The 25,892-nt window shown below is 37.8% G+C and overlaps 1 protein-coding gene across 4 annotated transcripts in view; it reads right to left on the bottom strand.

Moving 5' to 3' along the window:
* Window positions 1-25,892, bottom strand: part of LOC148132168 (uncharacterized) — a 264,613-nt gene that overhangs the window by 235,893 nt on the left and 2,828 nt on the right. For all 4 annotated transcript variants that reach the window (XR_015747651.1, XR_015747650.1, XM_087955713.1 and 1 more), the window contains exon 3: window positions 12,333-12,432. Coding sequence is in view for 2 of the 4 variants with exons in the window: in XM_087955713.1 (XP_087811839.1) it covers window positions 12,333-12,403 (71 nt within the window). In the remaining 2 variants the exon portion in view is untranslated. The remainder of the gene's footprint in view (window positions 1-12,332; window positions 12,433-25,892) is intronic.

Raw genomic sequence — 25,892 nt, 5'->3', positions numbered from 1 at the left:
ATATCACCCTCAAGATTTGATTTGCATCTAGATTTCTGGGATTCAAACAGTTGCTCAATATGTTTTCTTGGAAGCTTCCAATTCAACTTGGGTTCCAAAAATAAACTTTCTTAGCTCACGTTGCCATTTATTGGAAAATGTCAAAAAGTATTTTTAAAACAAATGGGAATCTGCCATGCAACAGGCAGCATCTCCCAGTATAAACTACTGTATATATTCTAGAATGTTCTTATTTATTTATTTATTTATTTATTTACTATTTATTTATTTTATCAAGCCTATATAAGATAACAGGTATAAGTATAAACATAGTTATGAATACATGAAATACATATAAGAAATATATATAAGGTACATATAAGAAGAATAAAAAGAAACAATAGGACAGGGACTGTAGGCACATTGATAGGCTTATGCACGCCCCCTATAGACCTCTTAGGAAAAGGGTGAGGTCAATAGCAGTGTAAGGTTAAAGTTTTTGGGGTTTGGGGAAGAAACCACAGAGTCAGGTAGAGTATTCCAGACATTGACCACTCTGTTGCTGAAGTTGTATTTCCTGCAATCAAGTTTGGTGCGATTAACCTTGAGTTTGTATCTATTGTTTGCTCTTTGTATTGTTATGGTTGAAGCGGAAGTATTCATTGACAGGTAGGACATTGCAATATATAATTTTATATGCTATACTTAGATCGGACCAAAGCTCTCTATTTATAAATTAAATAAATTAAAAAGAGGGGAAGGACACATTCCACTTCTTTGTTTGAATCCACTCTAGAAATCATTGTGTAAGAGGGTTCTATGAGGTTTGCTGATAAGGTGGCACCAGAGAATCTAATTTTGTTACTATTTCTTGGCTTCCGTCCCATGTTGTTCAAATTTCTGCAGCTCAGATATGACATCTTTATCCTTTCTTTCCATTCTTGCAAATCATTCTTCCTTCCACCATGGTTGGAATGGTGGTTTTCACCATTTCACACAATGTCAAATTAAATAAAGCACAATATTCCAAGATTAAAAAAGCTATCTATTATAGATCAGACAAACATCCAGCTTTAATTAAAATAAGAAATAAAGGAGGAAAATGTAAAATTGTTTTTCAAAAGAAAGCACAAATATCTTGGAGCAGAACTTTAAATTCTTGCAACTGTTGGATGTCATTTACAGGTTGAAATGTCATAGTCTGCGTCAACTCAATGTCATATCGAGTTATCGTCTGCCATTTTAACCACCTCCAGCTGGCTGACTGAAGCAGTTGCAGCTCTAGTTCTAAACATTCCAGATGTCACTAGGTTAGAGAAGGCTGATACGAATTCTCTCTGTTAATTATGGGGGAAAATATTTTTAATATTAAAAATCCTTGCGACTAACATTTTTATCAATAAAAGGGAATATTTGTAGCTCGGGGTTGAAATGAGGGGTCCTTGGAGCTGTCTGACCAGTTTGGGTAATAAAACATCTGCAAGAATACAACCAAGCTCAGAGACACCCGCCCCCCAAGGACCACTCATAACACTTATTTCTCCTCATTCAAAGCAGTCCTTGAAGTGTTATGGTGACACAGAGCCACAAGGATGAAAATATGCAGGGGTGGGCTTCAAAAATTTTAGCAGAGGGTTCTCTGCCTGGTTGCTGAGTGGGCATGGCCAGGGTAGGTGAGGCCTAGTTGGCCTCCTGTACCATGAGAGGGGGAAAGCATTTTTGCCCTCTCCAGGCTCTGAAGGCTCTCAAGCCTCCAGGAGGGTGAAAACGGCTTCCCCGGGCTCTGGAGGCTCTCTGGAAGCCAGAAACTGGCCTTCCCAAACTTCCAGGAGGCATGTTTTTCACCCTCCCCAAGCTTCCGCATTTACTTGCATCCAAAACGGCCTGCGTGGGGACTCCTGAGAAGGGAGGGCAGGGTGGGCAGAGCCAGCCAGGAGTGGGATTTGGTGGTTCTCTGAACTACACAGAATCTTAGCTAGGGGCTCTCCTAAACCCCTGCAAACCCCCAGCAGCCCACCCTTGAAAATATGTGAATAATTTCTACAAATGCTTGCTCTCTTCTCTCCTTCTATGTTAAGCAAAACTCTTCATTTGCCTAGACAAGAACTTCATAATACAACCAGACATTAATATGTTTATTTTCTATTTGACTTCTTATTCACTTAAATGCTAGTATATGGAGGAAATGCATGTTTTGCCATTGTAGGATTTGGGCAATCCATTCCCAGTGATTGATTTATGAAAAAAAGATGGTTCAGGGAGAACCATCTGAGGTTGTTTTGACTGTCCAAGTTCAACAGGTAGTTCTTCTCTGGGCTCAGTGATAGACTTCAAGCTTAAGCACCAGATTTCACGTATTTTCCAAGAATATACACAGCCATATATCTGGGCAAGACCCATGTAATGATTCTTGCCAATTTATAAAAATTCTTGCCACTCCAAGTAAGGGATCTTGGGGTGGTTAAGAAAAGCATGTACCAAAGTATTAAGGAAGTACACAAGGGTTTTCAGTATTCCTTGTCTGCCGTTGGGTGGTCACTCAGAATTATTCAGTCTATTTTATGCTTGGGAGCCATTTTATGCACTAGGAGCCTGCAAGCATCTGACTGACATCTGAGCAATGTATCTGGGCAGACAATAAGAATGAGCCCCGTTGCTCACCCCAAATCTCACCCCAATCCAAAACATAAAACTCTCCAAACATCCCTGCCTTTTGCTGGGGAGAAAGAGGTGAGGTGCTTTTCCACTGTCAGCTCCTTTTATTTTCTGACATTGCAGGACTTTTGAAGAATTATGTGGTTACCAAGGAAACCCGGATAGAGGTGTACAGGGCTGCCACTTTCCTAAGTATGGAAAATGCCAGCAATCCACAACCAAGCTCATCCGGTTGGCACATCAGTGGCAGCTTGACTTTGTGGCTGGCAGGACAAAAGAACATGATGTAAAGAGGAAGGCGTGTGCCCCCCCCCCATCTGTGTGCATATGAATGTGCATGTCTGATTCAAACCAGCAGCCTCAACATCTGCTTCGGTCAGGAGCTTCTTGGTTTTAGGGCAGCAGCCTCAAGGTTAGGCACTCCCAGGAAAACCTCTGCACTAGGGTAGTGTTGTCAATTCACCTGAAGGTAGCTACGAAGGACAGCCAACTGTGCTGCCTTTTTTTTTTACGACTCACATATGAGAATTCTATTTAAGGATAGCAATTTTGCAATAATCAATTTGAAATCACAGTTTGATTAGTTCATGCATCTTTGGTCAAAATCTCATGGGAATTTAAATCACTAAAGATGGCTTGTTAAATATGTATATTCTTAGTTTTTGCCTTTCGCTGTACAAATTGCAGCAACCATCACAGATATGTACAGTCAGTACATTTATATAGGTTTTCATCGCTCAAAAGAGAGAGTGGTTCTTAATCCAGAAAGAGTTCAGAGATCTTGGATCACAAAGAAGCGATGACCAAATAAGAAGTGGGGAGTAATATTGGGGTGAAGAATCTGGCTTGTAAGTCAGAAAGGCTTCCTTACTTAAGCCAACCTAACAACTGATCCCACATCTGATGACTTTCAGAAGTAGGATTGTAACTTTCACATATCCAGCTACCATGGGAGTGCCCAACACCAACTCCAGTAAAATGGCTAGAATCCCCCTTTGGAGTCCCTCCAGCCTGTTGTTTTGCACTAAACACTCACAGAAAAATCACCACCTCTTAACTTCAACTTTTCACCAGCACTTAATTATATAGACTGATAAGAGCATAGTGCATAAGAGTGCTTCAGGATTATAATAAGCATGTCTAGATAATATAAGCCTGCTACACTCTCAGTCATTCAAGGTATATATTGTATTATAAATGGGTATGCTTTGAATGATCTTAAATGTGTGATAAGTTAAATGTGTGATATTGTCTAGGCAGCTGAAATGCCATGCCTGAGTTCCTTGTCCATTATTAATTCTCACATTCATCCTAAATGTTAGGTGCATAGAGTGACCATAAGCAGAATAACTTTGCACCAAGGAGTTCAGGTCAGAAGAAAAATGAAGGGACTGTTCCTTTGTTCACAGATGAGTCAACTTTCTTAATACAAATGTTAAAGGTAGCAGGATCATGTGAAGATCCAGTATAGGTCAAAAGATGTGTTCATTCCTTAAGAATAATTTAATGTTTCTTTCTGATCTCTAATGTAGTAATTATGTATGCAGGTTTTTTTTAATACTCACTTTTCTCATTTTGTTGTTAAGGTGCAGTTAGGTCCATGACAGGAAGAACGGGGGAGTGGGGAACCATGCCAAAAATCCCCCACTGAATGGAGTATCAGAATCCCTGACTGTATTTCTTATGTATGGTTTCTACTCTGAGAGAATTCTAAGAGTTTCAAGGGCACTTCCTCACCTGACTATTTTGTACTAGAAATTTATAGCTGGCACCCTCAGTACATTACTGTATTAGGTTTATTAAGATGCTCGTCTTCCCTGTGGGCTGACCAAATTCTGCTGAGATAATTGGAAGACTAGAGTAAGTCTCTGTTCCTCTCAGTCTCCCTATCAACATCTATGGATGCCTTTTATTCGAAATTGCAAGGTGTGTTCCCCCACAACTCAATCTTGCCTTGGATCTTTATTGGCAAGGAGAGAAAGAGAGAGAGAGAGAGAGAGAGAGAGAGAGAGAGAGAGAGAGAGAGAGAGAGAGAGAGAGAGAGAGAGTGTGTGTGTGTGTGTGTGTGAGAGAGAGAGAGAGAGAGAGAGAGAGAGAGAGAGAACCCCAAGTGTTTCATTTAAAGGTGGGGAAGTTTATTTCAATCCCTTATAACACAAGAATGTTTTCCAGGAGGAGGAGAGGAAACCAATGAATTTTTAAAAAGGAAATACTTCTGAAAAGAGAAAGCTTGCTGCCAGTGATGCTACCTGGCAAAGTAAATTAGGAATGATTATTTACAACCTTGCTATTGTTTTAAGGTTGTTGTGCATCTGTGCAATGTACACAGAGGGGAACATCTGTTTTCATCTGCAATCAAATGCAACATTCCTCAGCTGGAGATCTCCCTACTATTTCTGTGGACTTTAATTATGTCTGCCTCTGTACCCAGAGTCCTCTGCCCTCATGCAGACAAATGGAAGCTCGGGCTTGGCTGGGAGCAGTTGACATAGCCTGATGCTTGTTCCACTTGCCTTTTCTTCAACCTTTAATCCTCTGTTCACCTGAGTAAGGTACAAGTGACGTGGAGATGTGTCACCTCTACTTTCTGGAGACAGGCAAGCATGGCAGAGAAAAGGAAAACACACCACAAAGGGGTGGGAGAAAAGCACTGTAATCAAGGCCTTATCTCAGCTGACAAGATAAAGCGTACAAGCCAGGGAAAGAAGGCTCCTTGTGAATGAAGAGGCAGCCTGCGGGGCCTTGTCAGTTCCACTCACCAATAAAATCTCTATAAGAATCTGTCAGAGAAATTTGGCCAATGCTGGAAGGAAGCTTTACAGTGGTCTCTCTGACACTTTTCAGTTTGTATACCGGGATCAGTGCTGTCCTTAAAGTGAGGTCATTAGGTAGGGGAAAGGGGAAAGAGAAGGGCTGGGGATAGTTGAATAACTGAAAGGGGAAAATGTCCTTCACTGAAACCTAAGAGCTCAGGCAATGATTGTCTTTAAATTCCTCATGCAGCTCAGGTGATCCTTTCTCTGATAATTAGATTAATAATTGTTTCTGAAGAATGACTTTCTGCAATGAGAATTATTTTATTTGAATGTGCTGTTTACTAATAGCTTGATTTTGTTTGTCTCTTGTGAAACCTTTCTGTCTCCCCATGAAGAGCTGAAACCTCTAGAAACAAATCTTTTACGCATGATAAATTGCATTACAAAAATTATTGTATTCACCCTCCGCTCCCCGTTTTTGCCTTTCTAATTGCCAGTAAGCACCAGCCCTTTAGGATAGACCAAACTAGGGAACCAAAGTCATGCAGGCTAATGCTACTTGCATTATCTTGGAACATCAGAATTTTAAAATTACAGAGAGCCAGCATAAAGTTCTCCTTTGTAAACAGTTATGTCTAGAAACATTGCAAGAGGAGAACTTTGCAAGAAGAAATGACTGCATAAGGCAATGTGTTGGTCATTTGGTAATAAAGTTATTAAAGAAGATATGGTCTTTTTATTTGTGGGGAGTGGGAGTGCGGACTAATTAAAGGGGAGGAAGGGAAGGCTTTTCAGAGATGCCCTGATCCTGCACTTAGCCTTAAAATAATTTAATCCCAGAAAATGGATAAAAAAACACATTGTTGACATTCATTCATTTTGCCTCATAATTTCAGCAGCATAATCTCAGTGTTCAAGGAGAGGAAGGGGGGAAACAAGATTATGATGCTTGTATCTTTTGTACCTTATGAAAAAGCATTATGAGGAAGCTTTGATTCACTTGAATCATGATAAGCAGCCCAATAACTATAAACTCATTGGGTGATAATCATGACCATATGGAAGACTGTAACCTGGACAGTAAGAGGTATTAGTGATAAAAATCATGAATTAATGAATGACGGAAAGAAAATAGAGATGTGTGTCTATGAAATTGAGAGAAAAGAGATGAATGTTGAAAGGGATCTAGTAGGTCATCTAGTCCAACCCCTCCTGCCCCCGCCCAAGCAGGAGACCCTACACCATTTCTGACAAATGACAGTACAATCTCTTCTTGAAAGCTTCCAGTGATGAAGCTCCTACAATTTCTGAAGGCAAGTTGTTCCATTGGTTGATTGTTCTCACTGTCAGAAAATTTATCCTTATTTCCAGGTTGAATCTCTCCTTGTTCAGTGTCCATCCATTATTCTTCGTCTGGCCTTTGGGTGCTTTGGAAAATAGCTTGACTCCTTCCTCTCTGTGGCAGCCCCTCAAATATTGAAACACTGCTATTGTGTCTCCCCTGGTCCTTCTCTTCACTAGACTAGCCAGGCCCAGTTCTTGCAACCGTTCATCATATGTTTTAGCCTCCAGTCCCCTAATCATCTTTGTAACAGATCCATAGTCTGATCTGATGAAGTGGAGGTGATACAAGGAATGAAGATGTCAATTTAATTATGAATGAAAAGGATAAAATAATCACCCGAAAGTATGCATAACTATCACTAATAGCATGAGTATTGTAAGAAAAAATGAATGCTTGTTGAAAAAAGCAAAATGACTGCATATAAGACCCCACTTTGTTATTTGGAAGCGAAAGATGTGAAGAGAAAGAAAAGTAAGTTGAATGCAGAGGAAATGGATTCTTCACAAAGAGTGTGCGTGTTTAAACACAAAGAAATAGGGTCAGGAATATGTGGGTATCAAATGAATGCATACTGAATACAAGAATGAGTGACAGTTTGAAAGAACTGTGATTTAATGATATTGAAAGAATGAATTATTGATGCTCAAAACAAATACATACAGTAAAGGAAGTGTGAATAGATTGAAAGGAAGAGGAAGATCAAAAAAGTTGTGATTGTTTGGAATCAACAAGAGAATGAAAAAGAGAGAGAGAGGCTGAGAAGCTGAAAGAAAAAAAGATAATGTATGAAGCAGTTTATGGGTATAGGGGAAGCTAGGATGATTTGCAAGGATAAAAAGCTATGAAGAAATATAGCAAATGGTCTTGGGCAAGGGTCTTCAAACTTGGCAAGTTTAAGACTTGTGGACTTCAACTCCCAGAATTCCTGAGCTAACATGACTGGAGGAGGGATTGTGGGAGTTGAAGTCCACAAGTCTTAAAGCTGTCAAGGTTGAAGACCCCTGGTCTTGGGAGTTAACTATATTTAGCTATATCTCTTTTTATTTTCTCCCCCATATATCTTGCTTCTAATGTCTTTGGCTTACCATCTCTTACTAATTTCCTATATTTTGCCGATAACGGAGAATAGTTGTAGCTCAGGGTTGGAAAGAAGGGTTGGTGCTCTCTGAGCTTGGTAGTTTTTTTTTTGCAGACCTTTCATTACTCAAATTAGGTAACCTCATCAGTGTATTTGCTATAGCCTGCATAGCATTGCTCACCCCAAAAGGAAATTGTCTGATAAGTGGGTCGGAAGGTAGGTAGGTGAGTAAGAGGAGTCTGTCCAACAAGACTGCAAGTCTCCTCTGCTCTCTTCCTACTGAAAAAAAAAACCCCCGCAGAGAACAAAAATGAATGAATGAATAGTAACTATTCTATAGTATATATTGAATAGAAATAGTCTCCTTGTTCCCTAATAATATATAATAACCTGGCACCCCTGAGATAGCCAGAATTATAGTTCCCAGAATTCTTAACTGGGAATTATCTGAGAGTGTCAGATTGGAAAAGTTTTATTTAGAAAACAGAAACAAAATATGTATGGGGGGGAGAGATTATTATTCCAGCAAACTTTTCATGAAGAAGGAAAAAAGGGAACTATATTTTAGGTTTCACTAAGTTTCTGGTGTTTAGAACATAAAACATAGAATAATAGGTTTGGAAGGGACCTTGGAAGTCATCTAGTCCAACCTCTTGCTCAAGCAGGAGACCCTTTACTATTCTGGATAAATGGTTGTCCAACATCTTTTTTCAAACCTCCAGTGATAGAGCAGCTATAATTTAAGCTGTTCTACTGATTGTTTTCACTTACTGTATATTTATGGTGCTACCACACAAACATTGTTTATTCATTCCAACAAATTATAAGAAGATTATCACTGTTAACATGAAATAAGTGGTAATAAAAATGAACATTTTAGTTAGAGTTGACATCACAAATATATAATCATATACTATAGAATATTAGTCCTCACAAGTAGCATGCTGGTATTTCATCTGTACATTTTTTCATGAAACTAACTGGTCATCATGTTTCTGTGGGGCTACCTCTGACACTACCATCACTATTAAAATCTATGTATCAGGCCAAGAATTATTATAAACCCCTTCCAGAATTTTCCCCTACTATCACATTAACAGAACAGAGAGCACAAAAACGCACATGTCCTTGTTGGGGGGGAAAAAAAACGTTTTCACATAAATCATAGTTGAACTTTCTGTAGAAATGTCATCAGGGAAACAATGATAAGGGAAATAAGTAAACATGAACTCAGGAAGAGCCCTTCAAAAGCTTCGTTAGCTGTGCACACAAAATCAATACAAATACCTTTCACGTGGCTTTAACATTCACCACAAGATGGCTCCCTGTGCACTACTTTTAACAGTCGGTTTACTCTCTCTCCAGGTGACCAAACCCGTTATTTCCATGAAAGGGAAATCAAAACTATATACATATGCCCGTCTCAAAAAAACAAGCCTGGGAAACAATGGAGTTTTATATTTTAAAATTTAGGGCATCAGTCATTGTGCCATTTTCTCTTTAAATAGAGGTATAGCATGACAGCCAGATAACATCACTTCAGCATTCCTGGGCAGGAAACATCATCCCAGGTCTCGGTGCATTGATAATTTCATGCCTTGATTATTACATATGTTCAATGTGCCTTTTCAACAGCTGCATATTTTAAAAGAGAGAAATCTATGAAATGGGAGCAGAATAACCAGGTCAAAAGCCAGGTATTGTTTTTATCATGTCAAGTCTTCTAAGAAATTTTTACATACACATTTGAGATGGCTGCTATTTATTTCTCATTGGCAAGAAGAATGGCACTGCCCTGATACAATATGCAGGGGATAATTCAAGCCTAAAGCCCTTGATTTTTTTTAAATTTCTTTAAAAAAATAGGGATGGTCTTAGTTGAAAAACTTTTTAAAAATGTTTAAAAGCAGATATTCTTAAACTACTATCCTCGATTGATTTATATAGATTATTTTACCTAATGCACAGATTTTCAGAATTCTATCTAAATGAGAATTCAGTCAATATAAATAAAGATACAAAACCAAGCGTAGTAGTCCTCGACTTAGAACATTTCATTAAGTGACCATTCAAAGTTACAATGGCACTGAAAAAAGGTGACCATTTTTTACCCTTACAACCATTGCAACATGTCTATGTTCACATGATCAAAATTCAGACGCTTGGCAACTGATTCATAATTGCGACGGTTGCAATGTCCCCAGGTCATGTGATCACCTTTTGCAAACTTTTGACAAACAATGGGGATGGGGAAGCCAGATTCACTTAACAACCATGTTATTAACTTAACAATTGGAGTGACTCGCTTAACAACTGTGGCAAGAAAGGTCGTAAAATGGGAGCAAAATTCACTCAACAAATATCTCATTTAGCAACAGAAATTTTGGGCTCTATTGTGATCCGTAAGTCTAGGGCTACCTGTAATCTACAATGGTATTGGGAATATTTGCATCCAAAGCAGATTCTTAAGAAGAAAGACATTTTAACTGCAGCTATTCTACTAAATAGCAATCCTGAAAGCGGGATTGCTATTTAGTAGAATTAATTAAGCAGAATTTAATCCTGATTTAAATTTCATTTTAATCTCAATCAGAAGCATGACATTAGCACCGTATTTAATTGGTGCCAGTCCAATTTAATAATTTCTCCTAAATCAGCCTGGACTAGTATGAAGACCTTTGAGATGTTTTGTGTGACACTTTATCAATATCCTTTAATTTATTAAAGGATAGCCTATCCAAATTAACTTCTAACCCTCTTACAGCATGAAATTTATTTCCTGCGGTTAAGATAAATCTTTGACTATATATTTTAAAGAAAAAAAGTCACTTTGTTTACAAACACATTAACTACATGGGGCTTCTAGTCTTATATTAACAACTTGAAAGTTTTAATTTTTCCCAATAGTCTATGTTAATATTTATTTAATAAACTTTGTCATAATTGTTGGAAATGGATTTTTTTTTGAATACCTATTTGTTTGGAGAAAAAGGGTCTTCTATTAATTATTATTAAATTAATACAATTAAGCTTGTGCTGTGAATATTGCTGATTAATTATAAAAATAGTATTATTATTAATGTGAATTAATCACTAATATTAATTAGCACAATAATTTCTATATTAATTATTCTGTTTTAATTACAGAAATAATATTATATTGAAATATCATTTCCAATAATACATTTTTAAAGACTGAACCATACACAGCAATTACACAGCAATACTCTTACCTCCAAAATTATACTAGTCTCAGGCTTGAAATACCAACGCTACACATTAAATTCCAATTAAACTGATTTATTGTTCCTGCCTATGCATTGGAATCTGGTCAACTAACTGTTAGTACTATTTTGGTGTTAGAAAGGGATTAATGGAATTCAAGAGGGGTTGGACTTAGTCCACTTGTGACTATGTAGCAACTCTAGGCTGATTCCTCTTTTGACTCCACCCCAGGCTCTGCCTCTTATTTTCTAAGGATGTTTATAAGATCTTTCTTTTATGTACTCTTGTACATAAAAGTGAGAGGAGAAAGAAAAAAAACCTGTAAATGGAAAATAAAGGCAGCTACTGTAAGGCAAGCAATGCACCAGGTACAAGGGGAAAATTGCTTTTTTGTCAGTCATTATGGGACAAGAAACACTAGCTGACCTCCCATCTTGAAAATGCACCAACTTGTCTATATCTCTTTATTTCTTATCTTGGCCAAACTGCACAAAAAGACCAGAATCTTTTTACTTCCTCAGTCACATGTCTTTCTTTAAAAAGGGTGCAGGGAAATATAACATATAACATATTTTGTTGTTTGTTTATGGAAATCCAGATTTCCATTGTCTTGATTTGCTCAACCAAAACAGCTGCATGTGGTTTGGGTTATGTGAGTTCTGCACACTTCAGCTGTGATCAAACCTTAAAGTAACATTTGATTTCTATGAGTTGTGAAAATATTGGAAATATGAAACTTCAAAATACCATAAAATCAGTTGTCTGAATTTTCAGATCTAACCTTTTTCATTATCCATGTTATTTTTCATTCTTCCAACCAGCTTGGTTTATTAACTATCATATCTTCTACTTTAAACATCTGTTTATGTATGTATTTTGGATGTCTCCCAAAGTTTTACAATAAATGAAAAACATACTATATATATATAAAATCTTGGAGCACATAAAGGTATATTTTTATCATTGAATGAATTTGATTCATTGTATAATTAAAAATGTGATGACAAGTTCTAAAGTTTCCAAAATCTAGTAAATACTATCTCAGCTGAAGAGACAATAATTTAATAAAGCAGTTAGGATTGCAGTCAACAAATTCATACAAAAGGGAAGTTGGAATTTATCCAATATTAGCTATAAATTCTGAGACCATCAGCAATCGATCTGAATGCAGAAAAATGGTCCAGGTGGAAATCATGACATCTATTTTCTTCTGCAACAGAGAATTGAACATCAATGGCATCATCAAGTTTCAATAAAATTGGGCTATAATCCTAGTTCATATAATTCATTTTACCTGATTAGGTTGGGCTGCAGAATCTTTGATGCTGACTTTCCCACGAAAAGCCATTCAAGCCCATCCTCCATGAGGAACCTCCTGGAGATTAGTGGCTCTCCTATGTAAGGAAAATGAGACTAGTTTTAACCATTTCTAAGGAGGAATATTCATTGGATATTATATCTCATGCTAAATCATAAAGTGGCTTCTTTGGTTTAACTTGGTAAGATGTGTGAACCCACTTCCGGATCAACTGGCATGCTGACTGGGGGATTCTGGGAGTTGAAGTCCATACTTCTTAAAATAACTAAGATTGAGAAACCCGTTCTAGAGTATTCCCAATAACTATGCTTCATCTTAGATATTCACTCCTCAAGAAGCAATGAAATTTCTCTTTCCAGCATGGAGGCAAACAATTAGTGCTGAGGTTCTATCTCTTCAAGAAGTTGTCCCTGCAATTTGCAGGATATTATGTACATTACTTTTCTGGAGCTTATAATAGTTGACTGGAAGAAGTCTTGTCTGGCCTTGAATTTTCTGAAGAGGCAGGGGACCATGTTGTTCTTGAAATAGCTTTGAAGTACCTCTTAACACTTTCTTAGTCCTATAAACTGTCTTGCCCAGGTCTGCATCATCTTTAACCTTGTTAAGCATTCTCTCCTGCTTTTCAACAAAATTATTAATGAAAATGTTGAAAAGTATTCAAGAATGAAAATCCACTTAATACTCCAATCCAGTTTGATAAAGACCCTTTAAACCAGAGGTACCAAACTCAAGGCCCATGGACCGAATCTGGCCCATGGGGTGCTCAGATTTGGCCCATGGGGCTGCTCTGGAAACAGCGAAGGACCAGCCCGTGGTGCCTCTGCCAGCAAAAACAGAGCTCTGTTTTCACTGGCAGAGGGTTGCAGGAGGCTGTCGCAGCCAAAAATGGTGCTTGAGAACTGGTTTTCGCTGGCAGAGAGCTCGTGCCACCACAGGCACCCCTGACATGAGTGATGTTGACCTGGCCATGCCCACCCCATCCACCGAGGTCAAACACAACCCTGATGAGGCCCTCAATGAAATCCCTGCTTCAAACTATTGTTCTCCATTGAGTACAATTTTCACACTTGCTGAGGATCCATAACAGGTACATCTTGGGATTCGAGCTTCTTCATGGTTGGTTCATGTTTCTGTCTATTCTCTGAGTTGGGTCAGTTTTCCAATTTCTTTGTGGGCTGGCTAGCTGGGGAGATGACTTAATAATCAGGAGGCATCTTCATCTTCTCAAAAAATTGTAACTCACTTCTGCAAGTAACCACACTGATATAAATACGAACAGGAAAAATAGCATTGATTTTAAAAAAAATAATGTATATTGGATCCTTTCACAGATCAATACAACTGTTTCTCCTTCTTAAGATAGAATGTGTGGGGCCCTGAGTAAGATGCCTGTCAGGACACTATAAATGCTCCATTTCCCTTATTGCTTCTCACTTATTTATCTTATTGTCACTAGACAACAAGAGATATCTATTTATCTACCTTGCTTGCTTGAGAAAACTTCACATACGAATGCTGTATCAATTGAAAGTTAGCTCCAGATCACTCTTATTCCAGACTACATGCTGGAAAATCAAATTCCTCTTTTCATTTTCTTCGAAATACTTTGCTGAATTCACAAGTAAGCATCCAGTGTTTTACTTCTGAATCACTGAACAGTCTTCAGCACGCTAGATTTAGCAGCTAAAAATTTAAATTGCAAACAGAGTGCATAAAATGCAAATGCACTCTTTATTTATGTTCACATTCTCCTCTCACCACTCTCTCTGGGTTAACCTAACCTGGTTCTTACAGTCATTTCAATGTAAGTGGGTAGCGTATTACCTACAACCTGGAAAGAAAAACCCATCATTCTTCCTTCCTGATTGAAAATAACATGTTGACCTTCATTTAGATTTTTGTATTTATTATTTTGCATACGATGATTATTGTGTTATTCTTTCTTCATGTGAAAACTATGGTCATATTTAATTGTGGATGGATGTAGAATATAGTACTTTTGGGTGAAGTAAAACACAAAAACACTATTGTCACCTGTATTACTAATTTCCTTTAGCTATGCTGTTTGCTTGGGTTTTGGGGGGGACGGGGGTCAGGGAGGTATAAGTACAGAGAAGAGGCTTTGCTAAATTATTTATATTAGATATTCATGCTGGAAACATGCACTAAAGAGTGTCAGATCCCAGAAAGGGATCCTGCTGAATTCAGAGGTGCAAGCAGTTAACATTCAGCAAATGTACCTATTTACATGGCTATCTGTGCATATGCACACAAACACACATGGACATTCCTTCTGTTATTCTCTTCTATTGGTCAGTACAGGTGAAACTTGAAAAATTAGAATATTGTGCAAAAGTTCATTTATTTCAGTAATGCAACTTAAAAAGTGAACCTAATATATGAGATAGACTCATTACATATAAAGCAAGATAGTTCAAAACGTGATGTGTCATAATTGAAATGATTATGGCTTACAGCTCATGAAAAACCCCAAATCCACAATCTCAGAAAATTAGAATATTGTGAAAAGGTTCAATATTCTAGGCTCAAAGTGTCCCACTCTAATCAGCTAATTAAGCCATAACACCTGCAAAGGGTTCCTGAGCCTTTAAATGGTCTCTCAGTCTGGTTCAGTAGGAATCACAATCATGGGAAAGACTGCTGACCTGACAGTTGTGCAAAAAACCATCATTGACACCCTCCATAAGGAGGGAAAGCCTCAAAAGGTAATTGCAAATGAAGATGGATGTTCCCAAAGTGCTGTATCAAAGCACATTAATAGAAAGTTATGTGGAAGGGAAAAGTGTGGAAGAAAAAGGTGCACAAGCAGCAGGGATAACCGCAGCCAGGAGAGGATTGTCAGGAAAAGGCCGTTAAAAGTGTTGGGGACTTTCACAAGGAGTGGACTGAGGCTGGAGTCAGTGCATCAAGAGCCACCACACACAGACGGATCCTGGATATGGGCTTCAAATGTCGTATTCCTCTTGTCAAGCCGCTCCTGAACAATAAACGTCAGAAGCGTCTTACCTAGGCTAAAGAAAAACAGAACTGGTCTGTTGCTCAGTGGTCCAAAGTCCTCTTTTCTGATGAGAGCAACTTTTGCATCTCATTTGGAAACCAAGGACCCAGAGTCTGGAGGAAGAATGGAGAGGCACACACTGCAAGAAGCTTGAAGCCCAGTGTGAAGTTTCCACAGTCTGTGTTGATTTGGGGAGCCATGTCATCTGCTGGTGTTGGTTCACTGTGCTTCATTAAGTCCAGGGTCAACATAGCCGTCAACCAGGAGATTTTGGAGCACTTCATGCTTCCTTCTGCAGACGAGCTTTATGGGGATGCTGGCTTCATTTTCCAGCAGGACTTGGCACCTGCCCACACTGCCAAAAGCACCAAAACCTGGTTCAATGACCTTGGGATTACTGTGCTTGATTGGCCAGCAAACTCGCCTGACCTGAACCCCATAGAGAATCTATGGGGCATTGCCAAGAGAAAGATGAGAGACATGAGACCGAACAATACAGAAGAGCTGAAGGCCGCTATTGAAGCATCCTGGTCTTCCATAACACCTCAGCAGTGCCACAGGCTGATAGCTTCCATGCCACGCCGCATTGAGGCAGTCATTGCTGCAAAAGGGGCCCAAACCAAGTCCTGAGTACATATGCATGCTTATACTTTTCAGTGGTCCGATATTGTTCTATGTACAATCCTTGTTTTATTGATTGCATGTAATATTCTAATTTTCTGAGATTGTGGATTTGGGGTTTTCATGAGCTGTAAGCCATAATAATCACAATTATGACAAATCTTGGCTTGAACTATCTTGCTTTGCATGTAATGAGTCTATCTCATATATTAGTTTCACCTTTTAAGTTGCATTACTGAAATAAATGAACTTTTGCACGATATTCTAATTTTTCAAGTTTCACCTGTATATTCCTTCTGTTCATATTCTTTTTATTGGTACTATATTGCTCCTGTGTCTTCCAAAATGCTGAGTTTTTCATGCATATACAGATTTGGTTTTCCCCTAGCTAGGAAGCTGATTTATATCACCTTCCACTATCTATGATAGATATTTCCCTCTAAAGGGCAAATTGTAAGAATTATCTCTCATAAGAGATCCTTTTGCTGTCCTGAATGATGTATATATATTAATTGGGTATACTGTATTTTTTATAGAGATAACATAAATTCTGAGGTTTCAATCAGACTTCTACCTAATAAAGAAAAAAGTGGTTATGAATGCAGACACATGCACATTAACATCACACAGTGTTAGTTTCCTAAAAGAAGCTTCAAAATGTGCAGGAGGGCAGACAGGGCATCTCTGTGATAATTTAAAGCAACTATGTCCATTTCCAAAGGCTCATGGATACCTTTTATAGCTACTTCACAATCTTGAGAAAGGACTTAGCTGCTTTATGATAAGGTGGGCAGGTGCGCCATTCACGCTTGGGCACTTACCAAGACATATTTAGGTGTTTGAAGCCAATGTTCTGCATAACTTATGTGCATATGAAATTTGTGTTTGTGACTGCCATACCTTTCAAAACAATTAAAATAAGGAAAGATAATAAGGATTACCAGATTTTAGAGAGATAATATAAACTTTGTTGACCTATAATAAGACTCACAGATGAACTTTAAAACCGCGTTCCTTGTTTATCAACCACTGTTGGGACTAGCAACTTGGTAATTAAACGAACACATAGCTGTGTTTGTGATCTTACTTCAGGTTTCCTTTGCTTTATAATCCTGTAAAAGTCATAAACATGAGGCTTCATTATAAAGTTACTTCTTTATCGTTGTAATAACTGTGAATGGTTACTAAACATGGCAGTCTCTAAATGAGGGCTACAAGTAAACTGTGGTAAATACTTTCCCCTTAGTGCTTCATAAGGCTGGATATTTGCCTCCTGAGGAATTCAAACCTGTTAAATAGAGTATTCCTAATCTCAATTACGATGCTTTGGTTTTAACACAGCCATTACAATGAATGCAATTTATGTGACTAAGGGCTATTCATTAACTTTTCTTGATGGAAAGGTCATTATAAATTGACATTAAACAGAGAGTCCATTTGACCTGTGCAAAATATTTCGGTACCTGAAACACAGTTGCAAATGGTTCTAATTCAGAGGTTGTATTCATCAGGTTCTGACCAGTTCTGGAGAACCGGTAGCAGAAAGTTTGAGTAGTTCAGAGAACTGGCAAATACCACCTCTGACTGCCCCTGCCCCCATCTATTCTATGCCTCCCGAGTCCCGGCTGGTCATCTGGGTCTTCTTTTGTTGCCCTGCAAAGGAGAATGGAGCTGGAAAGCAGATTAGTGGGGTGGGGATGGAATGGGATTTTTCAGTAAACTTCACCCAGGAGTAGGGTGGGAATGGAGATTTTACAGTATCCTTCCTCTGCCATGCCCACCAAGCCACACCATGCTCACCAAGCCATGACCACAGAACTGGTAGTAAAATTTTTTGAATCCCACCACTTGTTCCAATTCCTCTTTGATTCACCCTGTACAGGCCACATAATATCCAAAGACTGGTTTGGGGGCATAAGTCCCACTTTCAAGTCTCTCAGCATTAAAACAAAACTGTTCCACAGAGCTTTCAGTGCAAGGGATCCCAGTTGTCTGAAAGCAGCTTCGAGCGAAAGGAAGTTAGTTATCAAAAGTCAGTATAATGTTTCTGGTTACTGCAATTGTTTTTAATTTGCATTTTATTGTGCAGGATGCATAGAATCTATAATGAATTGGATGGCATACAAGTTTCTAAGGAGCCACATAATAGTAGGGCCATTTAACTTGGTTAATAAAGCAGAGTATTAAAGTCAGTTATATTCAAGAAAAGAAAAAAGAAAAACAATGGGGATTTTCTTTTTGAGGAAAGAACAATATCTTGGAATTTTAGGAATTCTACACTTGAGGAGTATGGTTAAAAAAGACTCTAAGAAGAGTGCAAGAGGAACAAGAGTTATCCACATTATGATAGAATCCACAGGCATTTTTCAGACCCTTGTCTCCTATGGTGCAGCAAATGAATGCTCGCAAAAGGTTCCAGTATCACATCATTAGTTAAAAACAAGCAATTACTGTGCAGCACAGGCTACAAGTTACATTCTGCATATTTTTCTCCTCAGCTCTTCCTACCATGTTATTTTCCAGATGCAATAGCTATGATGTTTGGGAATGATGGAAGGAACAATAGAACTGGAAGGCAACAGGTTGGAGAAGGCTACCCACTTTGCTCTTGCCTTTCCCAAGAGTCAAGTTGTTTAAATATGCTGCAGCTGGCAGGTTTGAAATGAACCAGATTAAAATCCATGCAGTATTGCACTAAATTGCTCCTCTGTCATTTTTAAAAAGTGTTTGCTTCACTGAAAAATTGTTGTTTTTCTTCCAGTGGAAAACAAAATGTTGGTGACATTTTTGTGACTAGCGGATATGTATATATTTTCATAGATTTTCATGGGTACAAGTATGCAGGTCTTGGCGTGTTCGGGTCTTTTCCCGTGTAAGATTGAGAGTATCTTGGCAACGTTTCGACGAGGTCCCACTCACCATCTTCAGGCTGGTGGTTTCGGCTTCGTGCTTATGCAAGCAAAACGTGATCGGAGCTGCCATCTCCCTATATATACTGGTGGGGAGGTTGGCTGTGTTGTCATTTCTTGATTGGTTGATGGAGTTGATGTTTGCAGATATATATATATAAGATATATATATTAAGAAAACATATATATATATACACATACACACACACACACACACACACACACACATATGACCTTGCCTTTACCTAGGAAAAAGGTGACCAGAGCTGTGGTTTCAATCTTCTTTTCAGAAAACTGAAGCTGCTCTGGATTCTAATCTTTTAATTAAACTCAAAATGAAGACCACCTACTACCATGCCTAACTAAATTAACATCTCTACCAAACCAGCTCAAGCTCAAAAAGACAATGAAAAGAATCAAAAAAGAAATTCTCAAATGCCTTGCCAAGAGAAAGAGAAAGAGAGGGGGAGGGAGGAAGAGAGGGAGGGAGGGAGAGATTGATTTTAAAGGAGTGGAAAAAACAATTTATGGCACAATATTCAGACACTGTGAAACTGGTTTAGAACTAGTGGTTCTGGAAGTTGGAGCTAAACTTTGCCAAGTCTGTTTCATTGATCTCTCTCACGGTGGCTTAATTTTCCTTCCATCAAGTGGCTGTCATCATCACTTATTTGCAGTGGGCTGTAATTAAAATCCCGGGTCTGTGATTCGGCATTCTCCGAAAGCATATCCGGAGTATCCCAGGCTGCTTAAAACATCACCTGCTGAGGCATATCATCCCCTCCTAAATAACTATGACAGTGATCAAACTTGGGCTAATTACGTTGACTTCATTATTTGTTTGTATGTTTTTATATTTAATTGCTTTCATGTTCATCCAATTACGAAGCAACAACAAATAGAAATTAACTTTTTATCAATCTGCTCCCAGCCCAGCTAAGTGGCACTTCAAAGGACAAGCACAATGGGAGGTTAACCAACCTGAGAGAGCTTCAGTTAGTGAAGGGATCCTCGGGCTAAAGACAGGAAGAATTGTGCTCACTGGGCTGGGCTGAGGATTTGCTTGATTCTCTTTGACATTACTTTCCCTAAATCCCTTTTACATTTGTTCTGCACTGTCAATAATCCGCATTATTAAGTCCTTGGCCAGTATGGTGCTTTTCCGCTGCAAATGGCTGTCATGTAACCATCTCAAGTATCTTCACTGAGTTATACAATTGTGCAAAACTTTTAATTAGATGTGCTGTTTTATTGCACTGTTGTTTTTCCCGTTCCCCAATAACAAACGGCTGTATTAAACTATTTCCCTTTTGACAGGTAGTCCTCGACTTACGACCATAACTGAACCCCAAATTTATGTTGGTAATGAGACATTTGCAAAGCGAGTTTGCACCCCTTTTACAATCTTTCTTGCCATAGTTGTTAAGTGAGTCCCTGCAATTGTTAAGTTAGTAACATGGTTGTTAAGTGAAACTGGCTTCCCCGTTGATTTTGTTGATCAGAAGATTGCAGAAGGGGATCACCTGCAATTGTCATAAATATGATGCAGTTGCCAAGCATGTGAATTTTGATCACTTGTCCATGGGAAGGCCACAATGGTTGTAAGTGTGGAAAATGGTCATAAGTCACTTTTTTCAGTGCCGTTGTAACTTTGAATGGTCACTAAAAAGGACTTACAACACCCAGAATATTGCATCCAGTTTTGGTCACCATATTACCAAAAAAGATGTTGAGACTATGGAAAACATGCAAAGAAGAGCAAAAAAGATGATTAAGGACCAGGAGTTAAAAAAAAATAATACACGAAGAACGGTTGCAGGAAATGGGCATGGCCGGTCTAGTGAAAAGAAGGATTGGGGTGACATAATAGCAGCATTCCAGTATTTGAGGGGCTGACATAAAAAAAAGGGGGGGACAACTTATTTTCCAAAGCACCAGAAGGCAGGACAAGAAACAATGGATGGAAACTAATTAAAGAGAGAAGCAACCTGGAGTTAAAGAGAAACTTCCTAAAAATAAGGACAATTAACCAGTGGAACGGCTGGCCTCCAGAAGTTGGAGGTGCTTCAATACTGAGGGTTTTTAAAAAGAGACTGGACACTCAGTCATTTGTATGAAGTGGTATAGGTTCTTCTGCTTAAGCAGGGGGTTGGAATAGAAGACTTCCAAGGTCTCTTCCAGCTCTATTCTGATTGATTGATTATCTGTACTGTACTCTTTTATTGTAAAGACTACCCAGAGACCCAGTGGTGGGATTCAAATTGGTTCTGTGGGCGTGGCTTGGTGGGCGTGGCAGGCGAAGGTTACTGTAAAATCTCCAGTCAGAGGTGGGATTTGCTGGTTCTCTGAACTGCTCAAATTTTCCGCTACCAGTTCTCCAGAACTGGTCAGAACCTGCTGAATACCACCTCTGCAGAGACCATAATAAAGATATTTGATATTTAAACCCCTCAAGCATATCAGATTGTTTGGTAGGTAATATTTGGCTGATCCTCTCCTTTTACACTTCCTGGCTCCGTCTGCCAGGTTTTGTACGGTGAGCCCCTGTTTAGTATGGTGAGCCCCAATCAGATTGAAGAAAGGAGAAGTAAAGAAAGGAAAGAAAAATGAATTCCATTTGCTGTTGTTCTTAACAACTTTTGTTAAGAACAACAGTCTCACTTTTGTCTCCTTGTTTGAGCTTTCCTTTTCTCACATTTTTTTTAATTTCAGAAACTTTGTAAGGCTGCTTCAGTTTGCAAAACTTGTGTTAGTTATCATTCCTGATCCTAGTATCTTACTAAATATATTATGAAAATACTTAGAATGAAGCATTGCAATATTATTGTAAGTCAATGCCTATTTGTTCACTGATTTTTTCTCTCTCTGCTCTTTTATCTTACCCATGTTAATGTATGTTATAAAGGAAGCTAGAGATTTTCCGACAAATTTCAGGATGAAAAGGAATAACAATTTTCAAATAAGAGATCTGAAAGAATGCAAAACAGTTGTATTTGAATATACCATAGATACAATAATGATCAGAAAAAGCGATCTTAGCTATTGTTTAGAAGTACTAAGCAAACATCATGAATGCATTTAAGTCTTGGGAATTTTGATCATATGAGCAACTCTCTAAAGAAGAAACACTTAAGTTCCTTTCTTAGTAAATTATTAAATACTAGACCATCAAGAATCAGAAATATTTAGGACAAAGCTGTATGATTTCAAGACTGTTCATCTTGGCTTCTCTTCTATTTTTGAGGTACCATAGAAATATGACCTTGGGGAAGGCCAAACTATTAAAAAAAGATTTTAGAAATAAGTTTTACTATTAAAACAACCTCAGTTGCATTGTTATATATTTTCTAGCCTCTCCTAGTATGTCTTGTTCTCATATAAATATTTGATAATGTTTTGAAATTTGTAAGATTTTATACAAATTGTATTTCATGGGTTTACTTTCAATATTTTTACAGTGTACAGACTTCAATATTACTTAATGAGAATGGTGTCATCTATATGCTAGACAATCAAAATTCTCAGATAAGTAGCATTGCCTAGTAACAAGCATAAGAAAGATATTTGTTCCTGAGGTGCAAACTAATAGAAAATGAAGAACTAAGGCAAGGTAATTGGATACAGTCCAAAATCTTTAAAGTTTCTATGATTTGAATGCTTCTCTTCACAAAGTGAATTACCTAAGTCTACTCAGTATCAATTTATGCAATTAAAATATTTCTTAATAGTACAATTTGGGCCAGATGTATTAGTTGATTCTGACATTCCTGAACAAATAATACCACACTAGAAAAGATATTTGAAGTCCTTAAACTTACAATTTATTTTTATTCACAATTGCAAAAGATGCATTGAGATGCACAATTTGCAAGTATTGGAATAATGAGTTAAAATGTTCTATTTTATCAGATCAATGGGCTAAAAGTATGTGGAAGTAGTTTTATATGCCCCTAAAGTAAAATTAACTCAGCAAATTGAGTATATTAGGCACCACAGAGCAGCATAGTAGGGGTTGATTCTGTATTTTGGAAGTGCAATGTATTGAACAGGACTCTGACTCATACATAGTTCAATGGGCTTGCTCTGTGTTGATATAGCTTTGATATACTATTCATACAGTTGTACACAGAGCTTTAAAAAAATAAAGAACAAAGATGGGAATATCTTGTTGAATAATACAGTATTCCAAAACTTTGGAACCTATCAAAGTATGAAAAACTTTATTGTGCATGAGCAGAAGCTAAGATTAATACTTTACTTGGATGGAAAGTAATTCACGGTGAAAGACACTCTTCCATTTTCTACATATGAATTGACTTTCTACCAACTCTATGGGAAATTTCATCAATTTGGAGTAGATGATTCTTGTATTCCCTTCCAGGTTTATGAATCAATGATACTATGGTGACATGTAATATAAGTCCTATGTGATGAAGGTTGAAGGTCATTGAACTTTGTTCTACCATTATATTCTATTCGATTTTAATTTATTATTATTTGATATTTTTATATTTTATTTATTTTCTGGTATATTTTGCTTTACTTTTATGTTATCATTTATGACTGCAGAGTAAAAGGCAATAATACATTTTTTTAAAGAAGGAAAGTTTCCCTCTTGGTAATCTAAAACTGATCCCATTTTAGAACTTATAACAGGTAAACAGATGAAGAAGCCAGCAGGTGCTATGTGTTAATCAAGCTTTGTGTCAGCCAATGAGAGTGTCAAGTATTCCTCATTACACCATCTTCCACCTGTTTCAGAAGCTTTCCATATGGCTCTCCCATACTGCTTTTCTTAGCCTTGGTTGATTTGACATGTTTCTAATTTCTCCAAGAAATCACAGCAGAGAGTAGTATCTGCAGAAGGAAGTAGACTGAGATAACTAAGAAATATCAGATAACAGGCCACTAAGCATTTTTGTTGGTACTGTATAAACCTATCCACTTAAATAATATAATAAATCAGGTTGTCAGTGTTTCAGATTCATCTCCCAAAGATGTAGCCGACATTCTGAAGCAGATTTTGGAGACCAAGTTTAAAGCACTGCATAAAACCCTAATAATAAATTCACAGCAAGTCCCTTGGATAATCAAAGCATAATAGTCATCCCTTCCACCCCCTTACAGTAATGTTGGAGGTAAGCACTTGTTGATAAGATAAATTTAAATAAATATGTCTTTTAAGAATGGGGCAAGAGAAAGGGTTTATGAAAAAGAAAATGGCAGGAAAGATTACCATTTTCTCTGCTCACCTAGTTATCACAATGAAACCAACTGGAATGCCCAGTATAGCCAATTTATTTCAAAACCTATGATATAATGGTTAGGGCACAGAATTAATTTTTATAAATATGCTACTTATTTATTACAGGTTAAAATTCCTACTTGTCAAGGCTTGGACTGGCAGAATTCCATATTAATAAAAGGGGAAATCTCTTGCTGGTTACTGTTCCCTTTCCTTTTCTAGGAACATGGTCCTCAGCAAAGAGATAGGGAAAGAAAAACAGAAAAGGAAGAAAATCGGGAAATAAAAGTTAGCTAGTGTTCCAATCCATCTCATGTCCAGAAGGCAAATGGACCACTTTTATTCTTTCCATTCACATCTACATGAAGAAGAAAAGGATGTAGAGAGAGACTTAACAATATCATCATTTAGAGTATATGATTTGGCAGCACAATGAAACAACAGCCAACAACTTAATAGCCAGCCACCAGCATCCCAATCAGGAATCAACCAATAAAAAGCCACACACAATCAGGCACCACATAAATACTATGCATAGAATAGCCTAAAGCTATTCTATGGTAGAGAGAAGTTCCCTGACAATGGGCTCCACCACAAGTCCCAAACCTCAGAAAACTAAACCTCTGGTCCTCGTGACTGAACCCAGATTAGATCCTGTGATTAGAATTCCACAAATGTTATCCCTTTTCTACTAGACATACATGTTGCATATACTCTAAAACCACAACCGGGTGGCACAAAGCCTTCCTTGATCAAGTTTTAGTTAGAATCCTGTGAAATTGGGATCACTTATCTGCTTGCTAATCACCCTACTCTTTCTTTCCACTAAGCACTTTTTTTTAAATCATTTTGTTGGTTGTTTTCTTTTTTCTTTTTAACCAATTACTTCCAAGAAATTGAGCAAATTTTATTTCTCCGCAATATTCCTTGTTTTCTTTATTTACTATTTCATATGGCCCAACTAAAACTTTAGGTTGGGACCATTCTCCTAGCTCACCATCATTATTGCCTTCCTGAGAAGCTGGGAGTAGATTCTAAGCAATCAGCATTCAGTAATGAATCAACCCCAAAAGGCTAACAACCCCACACGTTTTACAACTCATTTTCTCTTGAGGACATTCCAATATGCCTTCATGGTCACCGCTGATTTATAAAAGGCATCATAAAGCTGTCCATATCTGGAATTTATTCATAGTCACTTTCAGAATTTCAGATCCTATTTAGGAAGTTACCTTTTTAAAGTACTAAATATTTTTCTAGAGAACTTCCCTGAACTCTAAGTGATCAAGAAACTCAGAAATCTGACCACAGTAGTTGTACTGCGACCCTGCTCGATGCCCTATTCTTGCAAAGTTTCTTACAAAGGAATGCATGTATGGTTCCAATTTTCAAGTGGTGTGATGTGACATATTTCACCGGATGTGACAGCCTGACTTGCAGTAATTGATCTGTGGTGTGCCAGAGACTTTATGACCTAATGTTCAGAAGATGTGGGTTTCTTATTTACAAATATACAAATGCACACATTCACGGACAGCAGGGGGGGGGGGAATCATAATTAACTTTATCTAACCTTATAAACAGATCTTCAATCCAAACAAGCCCAGAGACCTGGTATTAGCCTCTTGGTATTAGAGCTTGTCTAATCCAGACCAACAGGACTATATTAGGTTTCTGCAGAAATGCACAGAACAGCAAAGTAGGGAAGATGCTTGCTCAGCAGAAATAATTAAGTATAT

This window comes from Notechis scutatus, chromosome 2 (assembly GCF_049901735.1).
Source record: "Notechis scutatus isolate UNSWTSFEM ecotype Mainland chromosome 2, rNotScu1.2, whole genome shotgun sequence".
Classification (NCBI taxonomy): Eukaryota; Metazoa; Chordata; class Lepidosauria; order Squamata; family Elapidae; genus Notechis; species Notechis scutatus.
The sequence above is the reverse complement of the archived record's forward strand: the minus strand, read 5'-3'. Positions and strand labels throughout refer to the sequence as shown.